Below are 15,895 nucleotides of genomic sequence, written 5' to 3'. Positions count from 1 at the left end.
TATTCCAAGTTCATGGGATTTTTAGATGCAAAGATGAGAGCACATGGACCATTTTTGTATAAAATTGCCTGATTATTTTGAGTTTCTTGTATCTTTAATTGAAATTCCCCAGAGGCATCCGATTGTCATACCACTTTGGGACTACTTGAATGTAAAGATTAGAAATTTGATCATGTTTAAGAGCTTTCTGATTTCATTGCTCTGTTTTTGTACTTTCACATAAGACTCTGTTTATGAATGTTCGAAGTGTAAACGCATTTGGGTTAAGTGTGGTTACATCTTCTGTTTTTATACATCACTGAGCTAAAATGTCCTGTTGTACGTCAACCTGAAAATAAAATACCCCGATGCTGTACGATTGAGATGGAACTGTCAAAAAACAATAAATCTGAACTGACATTAGTATCACTTTTGTGTTTTTGCAAAGTGAAGATAGGCTTATTTTAGGTTTTTCAGCACACAAATGTTTAATATTTAATCCACACAGAGATCAATGCATGAATTTCCATACTGAACAAAGAGGATGGGCTTCAGTGTGTCTGGAGATTTACAATAATCCCTGTACACATAGTGACAACACACCACTGTTCACCTGCTTTACACCGACCTGTCCGATCAACAGCCAGTCACATGACATGAGGGAGAAAAATACGTTTGGGACTGCTTGTTTTTTAATAACCTTACTCATACGACTCCCTAGATGCATCTGCAGCAGCCTGATGCTAATTCATTTCCTGCCATTCGGATTCTGTAAACACTTAAACCTTCAATTTACTCCATGTTCACTTGCTTTATGCAGTTCAGATAAATGCAAAACTTCCATATCGCTGCCAGAATTTTCATCCAGAACACCTCACATTCCCATCCCAAATTCTGATCACCATGACTCAGCCCTTCTGCTCTTCCGGTGGTGTACTTTATTACAGATTGCTGCTAGGCTGTTAAAATCAGACACTTTTTTTTTTTTTTTTTTTTTTTGGTGGAAAAGCGAGTCAGTGCTTTATCCGTGTTGTTTTTTTTCTCCATTCTTTTGGTACAATTGATGCACGAGGGGCTCTGGCTTTGTTTTCAGAAGAAGGGGAGGTTTTACAGGTGACAAACTAAATGGAGGAAGAGGAGGGGCGGATGCAGGACGACTGAGGTAAATATAGAGGGAGATACAAGTGTGCTTACGGGGTGAATATAAGATCGATACAGAGGAGGGAGGTAGTTATGAGGCTGGGTTACAAGGCTCATGAAGGTAGTTACAATGCCCTGGGTGGGACAAACAGGATGGCAGGCAGATTACTAGATCAGAGGAGGTACAGTACTTACAAGGCATTAAAGTTACAAGTGACAGGGGCAGGAGGGGATAGAGTAGTTACAAGGGCTGGATACGCAGTCATTTTAGAGCCGAGGAGGGGGGACTTTTACATGACTGGGGGTAAATTACAAGGTTTGGATGGCTGGAAGCTTTCGGGTTGGGATGGGATTGGTTCAGGGGGGAGGAGCGGGTGGAGCATTTAAAGCAGGTCCCAGGTGTCACTCGGGTATGTATGACACCTGCCAGACGATGATGTGGCTCCGCTCAGCTTTGCACAGAGCCGGTTTCATCTGAGAAGACAGGGCGTTCTCGCCTTCCTCGGTCTCGTCGTCCTCACCGTCCCCTGAAGGAAAAGAAAATACACAGTGAAAATGTTCACTACCCTCAAGTGGTTCCATTTAGGTGTAGTTTTTCTGTACTGTGCAAAACTGTAGGCCAGCATTAGGTTAGGCGAAGTTATAATGACCACACATGTAAGCTTCAGTGTCTATATTAACCCTTTCATGCATGAATTATGAGAACCTTAGTCAAGATATTTTTCCTGAGTGTTTTTATTCCTCTTTAGGCATGAAAAAAAAAACAAAAAAACAATGTGATTGAGTTTTTTTGTTTATGTTTTTTAAGGAGTTACAAATATGTCCACTCAGCTGGACACCATGCATTTAATTTTTGAAGCAAAGAAACATATATTTAAAACCTTATATCAGAAAGTGATATGGAAAACTATGCGATTAAAAACATTTTTAATGCTGCTAATCAGATGTTTTCTCACATTTTAACATACCTTAATACTAATTATTATTCACTTCATGGCGATAATATGCAAAAAAAAAAAAGCCATTTTGCTTAAAAAAAAACAACCCTGTTCATTACAGTCTAATAACAATTAGCAATTGGTTTCCACTCAAACATGTTACTGCAGATCAGGTTTATCAAGAACAGCAAAGTTACAGTAATGGTATGAAAGTCAGTGTATGGAATGGTGCATAAGTGTCCACTGTGTCAGCTGATATGGAACTAAAACAACAAAACCCATGAATATACAAGAGAACAGCTGTAGAATAACTGTCCACTGTAGTGACCACTGTGCATGAAAGAGTTAAGATACAACAATAAAAAAATAATCAGAAAAAAAACGCTGTTTGTGGGTATGTTCAGACAGCAGGTCTTAATGCACAATTTGGATTTTTTGGTGAAATCCCATTTTTTTTGTGTGTTCGTTCATATTACACATTAACCCTTTCATGCATGAATTATGAAAACCTTAATTAAGATTTTTTTTCCTGCGTGTTTTTATTCCTCTTTAGGCATAAAAAACAAAAAAGCATACCGATTGAATTTTTTATGAACCTATTTTTCATGGAATTGCAAAAATATCCACTCAGTTGGACACCAAGAGTTAAATTTTTGAAGCAAAGAAACATGTATTTACTAATATTCTGTGTGAAAACTATGAAACAAATTATTTTAATGCTGCTAATCTGATGTTTTGTCACATTTTAACATAGTCTAATATTTGTTATTACTTCATGGAGATAATACGTAAAAAAAAACCCAGAAACTTTTTGTTTAAAAAAAAAAGTTAATTACAGTCTAATTACAATAACAATGAATTGAATTAGACTCAAACATATTACTGCAAATCAGGTTTATCAAGAACAGCAAAGTTACAGCAATGGTACAGCCTCTTTATTGGCTGATATGGAACTAAAACAATAAAATCCATGAATATATAAGATAACTGCTTTGAATAGCTGTCCACTGTAGTGACCACTATGCATGAAAGGGTTAAATGTGACTTTTATCAGTTTTGAGTATGAACTGAATGCGACCCTGAAGTGACCTGCATGCACAAAAGAGGTCCTGACGTAATACCTGACCACGCAGGGACGCACTGTGTTTACAGAAGTAAATATATTTTTCCCATCGCTTCTCCTCATGGGACGCAGAATTGTGACATTTGTCGCATTTCAGTGGCTTAAAGGTCAGATGAATGCCACCTGGCCATTCAAACTGAAGTCCATTCATTCATTTTCTGAACCTGCTTTATCCTCACTAGGGTCACTGGAGCCTATAACAGCTACTTATGGGCGAAGGCGGGGTACACCCTGGACATGTCGCCAGTTCATCACAGGGCTGACATATAGAGACAAACAATCACTCTCACACCTATGGGTAATTTAGATTAACTGATTAAGTGCATGTCTTTGGATGGTGGGAGGAAGCCGGAGTACCCGCAGAGAACCCCCGCAGACACAGGGAGAACATGCAAACTCCACACAGAAAGGTCCCAACCCCATCCATTGGTGTTGGAATCGAACCCAGGACCTTCTTGCCATGTGGTACGAGAGCTATCCACTGCACCACCGTGTCACACATTGCAAAATATGAGATAAGTATCGAATTTAGGACCACGTATGAAAGTGGCCTGGTTCAGATTTGAAAAAAATCAGACTTGTGCTGTTCAAACTGTCTTTAACAGATCAGATATAGGTCGCATATGGGCTAAAAAATTGGATTTGGGCCATATTTGCCTACAGTCTGAACATAGTTAAAGTCTTTTCTTCAGACAATATGAGATTTACTATGTTAAATTACTGTTGTTTTACACCACATTTCATTCAACACATGTCAAATGTTTTTTTTTTTATAGTTTAGATACAGTATAGTTTAGTTTGTCATGGGAACAGACATCACACTTAAAACCATAGTTCTGTTTATTTCTGTTACTTTCTGTAAGAGAGAAAAATAAAATGAATAACGAGAAATGAAAAATAAATATGTCTGCTTTTTCAACCCCACAATAACAACAAAGGTGATGCAGACTTTTGGACTTATCAGTTAAATGTATATTTTGTATTTCTTATCGGAATTTGGTTGACTGCTTTGTCACATTACTACATTTTGTAACAGAATAGTTATTAGCACAATCTAACTAGCAAAAGCAATAATGAAAACTAAATATGAACAACAACAATAAACAATAAAATCAGAACTTGAATGATAGACAGTTGCAGGTAAAATCAGGTTTGTTTTTGCTCTTGTATTCCACCATTTGAGCTTCTATAACTAAACATTTACTCATAAAAACTCACAGTGAACTGGTAGTAAAACTAAAGTGACTCAAATCCTCAAAATAAAAACTAAAACTCTTCTCACAGTCTTAAAAACACTACAGTGACATCATCAGTCTGCCATAAAACTAAAAGGAGCTTTATTGTCTGTGATGTAGCATCTGTCGTTGTGTTTTCTCACCGATGCGGAAGTCGATGTAGCCCTCTCCTCCACTCAGCACCAACACATTTTGAACACTTTGAGCCTCTGTCTCTGGGGGCGCCGTGGAGCCCTGTCCTTCTGATGGACTGTCCAACACACTGCCATTTAAGGTGGCCAAAACGTTGCCTGTCCCAAGAAAAAAATATAATGTAAACTTCAAAAGGACACCATCATCATTTATTGGAGTTGAAATGAATGATTCCAAAGGTAGTTTATAGTACATTTATTGTTTTACTGTTCTGAAACACAGATTATAATTGTAATTTCTGTTATTTTCCATAATGCATATGAGTTTTGCATTTAGGGTTAGGTTTATGTTTAAGTTTATTCAGTCATCTTCCATAATACAGAACATACAATCAGTGAGGTTGATTTTAAGTCAACCGACTGTGAATTCTGTTGAGACTGAACAGGCTTAGGCAGAAGCTAAATGCTTATATACGCCTTGTCTACATTCAAATCAAAATCAGTTTTAGGATACCAATCAATATGTAACCAATCAAAAATCATTCTTGCTTATATCCCTTAAAAATATCTTTACAAGCCAGTGTTTTGAAAACCATTAATGAATTACACATCTTTAAATGTATATTTATGTCATTTCATAATTTAACTCCAATAACAGAAATACATCTTTTTATACATTTGACGGCTTTTTGCACATTAAACATACAGACACCTCTGAAATCATACCTGCTTTCCCGTATCAAAAAGAACTTTTGAACAGAGTATGGGAGTGACCTTTGTTTGGCTCAGAACATTATTTGCACAGTTTTGTAATAAAACAAGTAATTGAATTTCATAACATTTAACAGAGCTACTTTAAAAACTTTATTAGCACAGCTTTTGTAATTTGACGCAGGGATGTGATTTATATTTTTTATTTCAAAACTTTTTTGTCTACACGGAATATAACAAACATGCCTGCATTAAAATATTTATTATCTTGCACATATACATTAAATAAGAATGATGAGATAATGAGCTGAAATTCAGTGCCTACCAGGTACAGAGACGAAGAACTTGACGGCATCTCTGTGTCCATGGAAACAGAGCTGGGCTTGGGCCATGGAGCAGTAGGGAATGAAGCTGCCGCTGCTCTTTTCAGAGCCGTCGTCACCGTATACATGGATCACGCCTCCAGAAGATGTAGGAGACACCTTATTGGCTGTGAGAGGAGGAACCAAGAGGTTAGAATGTACTCCAAAACTCATTAACTTTATCTGACCCATACAGTAGAGCTGCCACCACATTACATATAGCACATACAAGCAACAAAAATAACCACAGATGATCAGAAAATTTCACATAACAACTGAAAATGAAACCTGTAACGTCCTCTGCATGCAAGTGGATATGGTACACGCACTTAACATCATCAATAAAGGATAACAGAAATTAGCATGCAAGGCAACCCATGACAAAAGCACTGTTCTGATAAGAGAAGAAATAAATATGGCACAAATAATCCGTCTGGTGATCGTATAATTTTAGATTTGTGTCTTCACAAAAGAAACCGCAGCGCTGCAGAACTGGTCTGCAGATATGTCGTGGTTTGAGAAGACATAAAGGTCTGGTAGGGTGGGGGCAGGTGAGAAAAGGTAGATCACAACAGCAGGAGGGAGGGAGCGCTCCCACTTACCCCGCAAACCCAGGAGCTGTCCACGGTGTAGGACCACCGCTAGAGGAGGCGGAGGAGGGAGGGAGGAGAGCAGAGGAGAAAGAGTACAGTAACAGTAACATACAGAGGAAAACAGAAGGAGGAGAGACGGGCGATTCACGGGAGAAGAAGGAGTCAGCTAAACAGGTTAACAGCGCTGCAGTGTGTCAGAGGACTAATGTATGGATTAAAAATGAGAGAGTTTTATTTGATTGAAAAAAAAAAAAAGACTTGTGACTGAGGCTGCAAATTATATTTTAACTTCATGCAGTTTCAGAGGTTTTTATCGTGGTATGGTTAGCGTTTGTGGTGTACAAAACACCTTCCAAGAGCTCATTTCAATATTATCTTTTTTTTTTTTTTTAAATTCAGTTTTCACATAGTAAAAAACATACACATAAATACATGTTTGTTAAAAATTGTGATGGATGGTCACCAAAAACCCTCAAGTGGCAACCTTCAGATTTAAAAGATTATTTATGAGTGTAATTAAAAATATAGGAAAATATTTGCAAGCTGCACAAAACTACATTTTCTAAAAAAAAAATTCCATGACATACCAAGCTTAGAAATGTATCCCATATGGAAATTACAATCTTAAAAATAAAATATAGTGGAAAACACGCTTAGAACAACAGTTTGGTTTAATGCAAAAGAGAAACCTCAAGGTTAATGAGTGTTAAGCCAAAACACTCCAAGTTGAGTAGGATTACTTATATTAATGAAAACTATGCAATGAAAAAAATATTCATTAACTGAAATAGAAATAAAAAATAATAACAAAAACACAAGCACTAAATAAAAGCTACAATACATCATGCAACTCAGATGACAGAAGATGAGATTTGAGGATGAAATTTGAGGACCACATTCTCCAAATAAAAAGGATCAAGAATGGATAGTATCATTTTTTTTTTTTTAGTAAACATTGGTTTTGTGAATCATATTTCTATCTTCTATAAAACAAGGCTTTCTTTTGTAACAGCAACAAATTGGCAAATGTACAACTAAAAGCAGTCAATCCCTCAAAATAAAAATTAAACTATTATAACTGTGAATGTGGCTGAATATTCATTTTTCAGCATTCAGATTAACACAAAAACTCATTACTTGGTCCATGGCTAATTGGCCTCATTTATTCACAGCAAGGGACTAAATCCTGCTAAGATATTTGAAATAATCTGCTACTATACAGACAGTAAAACAAAAATGAAATAAAAAACAAAAATAACAACTCCCTGGCAGATGAATGGTATGTCTTGCTGCCATAAGAGCTCCACAGAAGTCCCACAGAAAACCTTTTAAAAAATGTTTTTACTTGGTTTTAGTGTAAAGAAAGAAATGATCCTAACGTGGTTGAATTAAATATGGACAAATATATTGAATACATCACATCTGATTTTTCTGCCTGAGTGTGAGTTGAAGAAACCAGTCAGTTACTTGTGGTTTCAAATGATTATTTACAATTAGAATGTGACAAATATTCAAAAATCTAGAATATTTAAAACAATTATAATGTTAAAAAAATTTATGTTGAGTCAAATTAAGTAAAATCAAACTCTTTGTAAGGACTTTAGATGACAACATAAACAACATTAATCCAAAAGACAAAATAAAATCATTTAGTGCAATGATATCTATCACAAAAGTCAATTATATTGTGGTATTTGCTAATATACAGGGTGAGTCAGAAAAAACGCTCTTTTCATTTAAAGAAATTGTACCACTGAAATGGAAATGCTTATTTTTCTTTTGATTATACAGTCATATTGATGTGGTTATTGAGCATGTCTGGCGATTGAATCATTGATTTATGGCATAGCATAACAGAGGGAATGTCCATTGTTTATTGTGCACCGAAATATCTGCCAACACAGTTTATGCCACCGTGAATGAAATTGAAATTGTCAACCATTACAGCATGTTTACTCGCCATCAAAATGTTTTGTCTCAACGAAGTCGTCCGGCACGACCTTCAACCTGTCTACCATTCAGATTGATGCAAAACTGTGCTCGTTGTCGCATCTCTAACACAGTTCTTCTCGCCATTCGTGTTTGTCGTAGGGCTTGGATTTCAGCCGTGATGCGATTTCAGAGTTCCTGAAGAGTTTGTGGAACAGTCTGATACACACGGTTTTTAAGATACCCCCACAAGAAAAAATCAAGGGGGGTCAAGTCCGGGGATCTAGGTGGCCACTCTCTCTTCTGACCCAAACAGACAACTCGATGAGGAAATAATACCTGCAATCGCTGTGGTCTTGCCATGATGAAAACTCCCTGGGCACTGTCATGTAGGCCTATGTCCTGAGTGTGAAAGCAAAGCCCCGACTCCTGTAATTGTTGTCAATTTCAAGTTTGTTCACTGTGGCATACATTGTGTTGGCAGGTATTTCAGTGCCCAATAAACAATGGACCTTCTCTCTCTTATGTAATGCAATAAATCTATGACTACATCACCAGACATGCTCAATAACCACATCAATATGACTGTGTGGTCAAAAGAAAAATCAGTGTTTCCGTTTTAGCAGTACAATTTCTTTAAATGGAAAGAGCGTTTTTTCTGACTCACCCTGTAGTTTTGTATTCCAGCTCTGTTAGCAGTGAAAAGCCTGAATTCAGTGTGTTCTAATACTTGTTCATATGTTGTAGTATCTTGTAGTGAACGACGTATGAGAAACTCTGCAGCGAATAAATAAATAAATGAAACTTACTCTCTGTGAGTGGGATGGAGATGATCACACCATTTCCAGTTCCAACCCAAAGGCGATTTCCCCCGATTAGAAGTGCTGTGATTCTCACAAAAGAGAAGCCCAGTTTACCAGTACCTGTAAATGAGACCAGATAATGGGAGTAGATCAGGTTGAATGTTCAAGTCCAGGCTGAAAACAGCTCTGTTCAGATGTGCATATAACAACTGAAAGGGTTCTATCTGCATTCTTCTCTTTTACTTTATTTTAACTGATTACTATTTATGTTTTATCAATTATGTTTTAATTATAATTATGTGTTTTGAACTTGTCTCTTTTCCATTTTTGTAAAACACTGTGAACTGCCCTAGATATGAATTGTGCTATACAAATAAATCTGCCTTGTCTAGAACAGAATATGATGTCAGTGAGATGAAGTCAGTGAAGACCAACATCCTTCCTCAGCAGTGGCAGCTCATAAATCTGCTTAAATAAAATACTAAATAAGTCATATTCTGTGTTGTCTCACCGAGCATCTTGCTGACGTAAGGCTCAATGTCCACGTCCTGGAGGTGCTGGTGTGTATGTGCGTGGTACAGACGCAGGGTCGAGTCTAGTCGGATTGACACCCAAACACCATCACCGATCCATGCTAGCTGCCGCACCTGGCTCTCCCTGCGAGGGTGAGCGTCGAAGGATTTCTAGGTGAAAATAAAATGTTTCAGAGGTAAATCAACACTTTAATTCAGCATCACTTCAGTCAAATAACATCTCCTGATTGGTATAAGACAAGTTGAGTTCAAGCTATACCTACTGTCGCACAGCACTTAGTCAAAATTTGAACATGAACTCCTCTAATTTGGAACACTTGGCATGTGTTCAAAGAAAATGGGAGAAAGAATTGGCCACAGAATTTTCTGAAGATGTATGGCAATCTATACTTCACAAACATTCATTCATCCTCAATCTGTTTAAGACACAGAGTAATTCAGTTCAAAGTGGTTCACAGACTGCATTGGTCGAAAGTGACGTTGACAAAAATTAAATTGGACTTGAATCCTACTTGTGATCGTTGTGAAGTTGAACCGGCCACACTGTCTCATATGTTCTGGCTTTGTTGCAAACTGAAAAACTTTTGGCAGTCTATATTTAAATTTCTTTCTGATGTAACAGGGTCTCATATTGAACCTGAGGCAACAATTGCAATATTTGGCATTGCATCACATTCTTTTCATTTTAACCAAAAATCTAAAAATCTAATTACCTTCACAACTCTTCTAGCTCGCAGACTAATACTACTAAAATGGAAAGATAAACAACCTCCAACATTTACATCTTGCTTTCTGGATCTTTTACATCATTTAACATTGGAAAAAATCAGATATTCTATAAGAGGATGCGCCAATAAGTTTTCCAGTACCTGGCAACCTGTTCTAAATCACATAAAAAAGGTAGATCCCTCACTTATTCCACAATAATCTTATTAATACAAGTCTGTGACTAATATCTGTGTTCCTTATTTATTCATTATTCTTATTGTCAATTATCTTTTTTTTTTTTTTGGTGCAACAGGGTGGGAATGTTCATGGGTTTGGGTTTAAAAACAAAAAAGAACAATGACTGTATTATATTTTTCTGTGACTCAATATGTAATAAAAAACACTTTGAACAAAAAATTTGAACATGAACAACCTGCCTCCCTCCACGCTCTGACGCTCCCCTCCCCTCCTCACCTCACCTAACGCACACGGTGAAAGTGGAGGTAGAGGTGGAGGCGTGGTCTGCTCCGGTGTGGCTGCGGGCCCCTCCCTCAGCAATCAGACACACCATCAATCCACCTATTGCTCCTACATCATTAGGAGACCCTGTATTTAAGGGTCTGGTCTGTGGATCACTGTGCTCACTGCACCTCCTCACCTACAATAAAGGCTCCCATAGTCGGGCAGACTGTGCCATACTGTCTGTGGAAGTTTGAGGTTTCATAGTCCATACATCATCCTACATTGTGTGACACCAAGTATGTGTACATGGGGTCCGCACAGTTATAAAAATTGAGCTTTGCGTGGATGCGTCTGTGGAGTCAAGAACGCCTGACTCCAAGACTTTATCTCCATCCTTCATTCACTGGACTCTGACTGCTACAGTCAGGTTTTGCTGTTTGCTCTCCTCAGTTGTTGTTTCTAGAGCTGCAACCAATTAATTGATTAGTTGCTTGAAGCGAATGCAAAAATTCACGATTCGATTAATCGATTTGAATTGATTGAAGGGAAATATTCTATTGCAGTTTTCCTGAATTGAAGCTTCTCCGTGTGTCAGAATAAGCATCCGTGTGAAACATAACAGTGGAACCAATATTTAACAGCAGAGAAATGAAGGAAACAAAGCTTTGATTCAGGAGAATTGTGGCTGAATGATTTTTTTTTTTATCACTTTGAGTCGATTAATCGGTTGCAGCTCTAGTTGTTTCCATTAAGAAATCCTTTGTTTACCTTCAGCACTGTGCATTTGAGTTCTATCCATTCACAGCCCTTGACAGGAGGTGCAACGCGAGTTAAACATCAGATTCAGAGGCATCGGTATCCGATGAGGGACAGCGGTAATGGATGACTGACAGGGGGCTCAGCCAGGCTCGGCCAATTATTTTACTCGAACCGAATAAAATGATTGGTCAGACTTTTATCAGAAATACATGAGAATTAAACATTTTTGAGTTTCAAAACCTGGTGGATTTCTTTTACATTTTAGTTTGCCACACGCTTATTAGGAGCATTTTAAGATTAAAAAAGAAAAGTGTAAAAATGCAACATTGTACAGTATAGCTTTAATAGCTGAAGTGAGTTTGGCTTCATGACTCACTTCAATCTGCATGCTTTTGGGCTGAATGACGTGGATTTTATTCTTGTAGCCGCACCACACTTTGTCGTGGACCACAGCCATGCAGCGGATGGAGTGATGAGGCCGGCCGAGGTCCATCAGGTGGTAGTTGGACAAATCCCACTGACCATCTGCCAAAAAACACAGTGAAAACAAAAGCAGATCTGTAAGCAGACTGGCACAATATGTTTACACTGAACAATACAGAATAGAGACAGTAAAGCCACCAAATAAAGCCACTTATTATCATTATTACTACTTTGACACATGTTTCTACTAGTACTTTCCAGTGTGCAATTGCAATTTTTCAGTACTGTTTTTTATAGTTATTGTATTGCTATTTTCTTGTAGTATTTCTTGTATGTATATTCACTGTTGTGCTGCTATTAAAACCTCAATTTCCTGAGGACTCTGCCCAAAGCATCAAAAATGTTCTTTCTCAGGGGTGTCAAACTCATCTTCTTCCAGGGGCCACATTCAGCCCAATTTAATCTGAAGTGGGCCAGACCAGTAAAATAATAGCATGATAGCTAATAAATAACAACTCCAAATTGTTTAAGTGCAAAAAATGACATTCAGTTATGCCAATATTTATGTTTACAAACTATCCAAACAAAAAGAATGTGAATAACCTGAAAAATGAAATTTGTTAAGAAATATAAGTACAATTTTATCAATATTCTGCCTCGATTTATCATTTATTATGTGTGCATTATGGATCAGATCTACAAAGACACTAAACACTGAGTAACAGGCAGAAAATAGTTAAAATTGTGCTTAATTTTCTTTAGATATTTCAGGTTGTTCATATTTGTTGAGGTTATTCACATTTTATTGTTACAGGATAGTTTGTAAATGTAAGTATTTTCATAATTTAATGTTTTTTGCACTAAAACAAAGAGAAAAAAATGGCGTAGTCATTATTTATAGGTTATTGTGATATTATTTTTGAGTTTGATGCCCTAAGTTGCACTTTTCAAATTCACCCTGCAGGCCGGACTGGACCCTTTGGCGGGCCGGTTTTGGCCCCCAGGCCGCATGTTTGACACCTGTGTTCTATCTAATCTAATCTAATCTAATCTATAAAATTAATACATAATAAAATAAACCATGTTAAAAATAAAATGAAATGGTGGTGAAAGTATATAAAATTGATGTAATAAAAACAGATATACCCTCTGCTCTGTGGAAAATGGCCAGGGTTCCATCAGCGAGGGCGACGAGCACACGGCCTTTCACATGGCTGCAATAGAAGACAAAACAGATGATGAATTTATTCTAAAATCTCTGCTCTTTAACCACAATGAAATTTATTTAAACTGCAGAGAGAGAGTCACTGGTGTTGATCTTACACTAGACTGAGCACCGAGTCTTTAAGTTTGATGGAGTGGAGGCATTTCTTCCAGTTCCCAACAGCTGAGTGGACGTAGAGCCTAAGAGGACAGGACACAAACGGTCGTGACATTTACGTTAGCATCTTGGAAAGTAGGTCTTTAACCCTTAGTCTTTTTCTTTCTACCTTATGTTTCTTATTGTTTATAGACCATACTAAGGAAGAAACAGCCTTCCAAACACAGAAAATGTATTTTAATTACCACTACGAGGCCTCATCAGGAACTGAGTGCTCGTACTCACCAGCCGTTCTGAGCCCCCAGCCACATGGTAGGGGCCACGCTGGTGTAGTTTTTGGCCTCTTCGCCTCCGTTCTCGGTCTCTGGAGGGTGAGACGTTTCTTCTTTGGACTGACCTGAGCTCCTGTGAGGACAGATACTCAACACAGTCAATGTCACAGCAAAAAACTCCTCATGTGAGCATGACATGCAGTCTTACAAGTAGCTGTAAAGTCTTAAAGATCTGGTTTTGAGGATAATACTCTATCTAAAAGCCGATTGTGTAAGATTATATTGATTTTTTTAATCTTATATTTATCTTTTTTCTTACTTTGTTAGTAATCCAGTTATTTGTCATGTGCATCAAGCCTTGAAATGTGTTTATCGACCCTAAAATATTATGTAAACTTCATTTTGGAGCAGTTTTATTCTTCATTCACTTTGAACAGGCTTTAACCTCATACCTGTCTGAGGTGTCTGCTGGACGGGGCTGGGGATCAGTAAATACATGCTCAGTAAATGGTCCTGGGGGTCCAGATCCCATTTCTGTGTTGCTAGTGGTTGACTCTGAGACCTCAGTGGCCTCTGTGGCCTCTTCCGCAGACTGAGCCTGGTGGATTTTTCCATTCATGGGTGGAGCAACAGGAGCTATAACACAACACAATTTAATTAAGGATGTGTAACTTCTCTCTATTTTATTTTTCGATGCTAATGTAAAACTTTAGGCATGTTGAGAATGAGCTAACCTTGTCCTTTGTCCAGAATGGGCGTGTCAGTACGTGAGGAGCAGTTGCTACGGGCAACACTGCAATTAGTAGCACAGCCGACCAGAGTGATACCTGCTAACATGCCCTCGACTCCACTGGCATCGTCTCCTCCTCCAACTCCTGCTCCTCCTACTCCTCCTGCACTGCCATCACCTGGATCCAACACGATCTCCCCAGCTGGATAGTCGCTCTCACTGGCAGCTGAGGGCAAACACACAAGAGACGCTGTTATACAAGTCATTCTCTTACAAAAACACACCATCTGGGCAACAACATCTGTATAAGGCAAGGCAGATTTATTTGTATAGCACAATTCATACACAGGGCAATTCACAGTGCTTTACGAAAATGGAAAAGAGACAGATTAAAAACACATAATCAATAAAACATAAATAATAATCAATTAAAACAAAGTAAAAGGTCAGAGTGCAGATAGAACCCTTTCAGTTGTTCTATGCACAGCTGAACTGAGCTGTTTTCAGCCTGGACTTAAACATTGTCACAGTAGAGGCCTGTCTCATGTCATCAGGAAGACAGTTCCAGAGTTTAGCTGCACAGAACTGAAACACAGCTTCATCATGTTTAGCCCTGGCTGTGGGCACCAGCAGAAGACCAGTCCCTGAGGTTCTCAGAGTCCGAGATGGTTCATATGGGACCAACATGTCACAGATGTACTTTGGTGCTAGACCATGCAGAGACTTATAAACAAGCAGAGCTGTTTTAAAGTCTATTCTCTGAGCGACAGGAAGCCAGTGCACAGATCTGAGCACAGGACTAATATGGTCGTACTTATATATAGCTTACATATATAACTTATATGTATAACTTGCTGTATAAAACACTGATGACAAACGCTTAACGTCTCACCTGGTACACTGGAGATGCAGAGCACGTGGGCGTTGCAGACGTTGAACTGGTCGACCAGCGAACCCGGCTGGTTGGCGTCGATGATGACCACTTTACTGGCGGACTGGGTGCTGGTTAGGATCCACACTCGGCTGCTCATGGTGTCTGTTTCCTGGAGCTCCTTTGACTGGGTGGGTGGAAGGTGACAAAATAGTTTTAACAACATAATAACACAATTGGGAAGGTAGGGATGATAAAAATATACTGCAGAGTTTGACATGTTATGCTTCATGAAAACTCTTAGTATAGTCATATAGTGTTGATTTACTTTTGGTTTCTGATATCAGCTTATTTAGTTTTACGAGAGAGAAAAAGTATTAGAACATCCCTTGTTTTCTTCAATTTCTTGGTCATTTTAATGCCTGGTACAACTAAAGGTACAATTGTTTGGACAAATATAATGATAACAACAAAAATAGCTCATAAGAGTTTAATTTAAGAGTAGATATCTATCCATTTTCCATGTTTTCTTGATAATAACCAAAATCACTTAATTTCTTACATCAATATCTATGGTATTGTACTGCCAAAAATAGTGCTTTTAGGCATTCCATATTTTCTTTCCTGTCTGATCTAGTCACATGATACACACAGGAGTTAGTACTTGATTGCATAACAATTGTTTTTGATGACTTTTGATGGTCTAATATTTTTTTTCCACGACTGTACACAGCCAGCCAAAAAAAAAAGTCCCTTAGTCTAATACTTCATTGGCCCACCTTTAGCTTTAATTATGGCACACAATGGTTAAATTTCAATAATCTTATGCGATGTCACAACATTTTATTTCTGTCATTTTTTGGACACATACC

The 15,895-nt window shown here is 37.9% G+C and overlaps 1 protein-coding gene across 21 annotated transcripts in view; it reads right to left on the bottom strand.

The window, feature by feature from the left end:
• Nucleotides 1-667: 667 nt before the first annotated feature.
• Nucleotides 668-15,895, bottom strand: part of mapk8ip3 (mitogen-activated protein kinase 8 interacting protein 3) — a 46,008-nt gene continuing 30,780 nt past the window's right edge. For 19 of the 21 annotated variants that reach the window (XM_030140112.1, XM_030140122.1, XM_030140118.1 and 16 more), the window contains 13 exons: nucleotides 15,045-15,210; nucleotides 14,157-14,378; nucleotides 13,875-14,058; nucleotides 13,436-13,555; nucleotides 13,153-13,233; nucleotides 12,976-13,043; nucleotides 11,783-11,931; nucleotides 9,456-9,627; nucleotides 8,951-9,064; nucleotides 6,222-6,260; nucleotides 5,583-5,747; nucleotides 4,559-4,705; nucleotides 668-1,646 (listed from right to left, as the gene is read on the bottom strand). In XM_030140112.1, coding sequence (XP_029995972.1) covers nucleotides 1,522-1,646; nucleotides 4,559-4,705; nucleotides 5,583-5,747; nucleotides 6,222-6,260; nucleotides 8,951-9,064; nucleotides 9,456-9,627; nucleotides 11,783-11,931; nucleotides 12,976-13,043; nucleotides 13,153-13,233; nucleotides 13,436-13,555; nucleotides 13,875-14,058; nucleotides 14,157-14,378; nucleotides 15,045-15,210 — 1,752 coding nt within the window. In that variant the 3' untranslated portion in view covers nucleotides 668-1,521. The remainder of the gene's footprint in view (nucleotides 1,647-4,558; nucleotides 4,706-5,582; nucleotides 5,748-6,221; nucleotides 6,261-8,950; nucleotides 9,065-9,455; nucleotides 9,628-11,782; nucleotides 11,932-12,975; nucleotides 13,044-13,152; nucleotides 13,234-13,435; nucleotides 13,556-13,874; nucleotides 14,059-14,156; nucleotides 14,379-15,044; nucleotides 15,211-15,895) is intronic. The other 2 variants (XM_030140119.1, XM_030140132.1) reach the window with 1 other exon arrangement.

The sequence above is a fragment of the Sphaeramia orbicularis genome, chromosome 8, assembly GCF_902148855.1.
Source record: "Sphaeramia orbicularis chromosome 8, fSphaOr1.1, whole genome shotgun sequence".
NCBI lineage: Eukaryota > Metazoa > Chordata > Actinopteri > Kurtiformes > Apogonidae > Sphaeramia > Sphaeramia orbicularis.
Note: the sequence above shows the minus strand (reverse complement) of the source record. Positions and strands in the feature narration are given on the sequence as shown.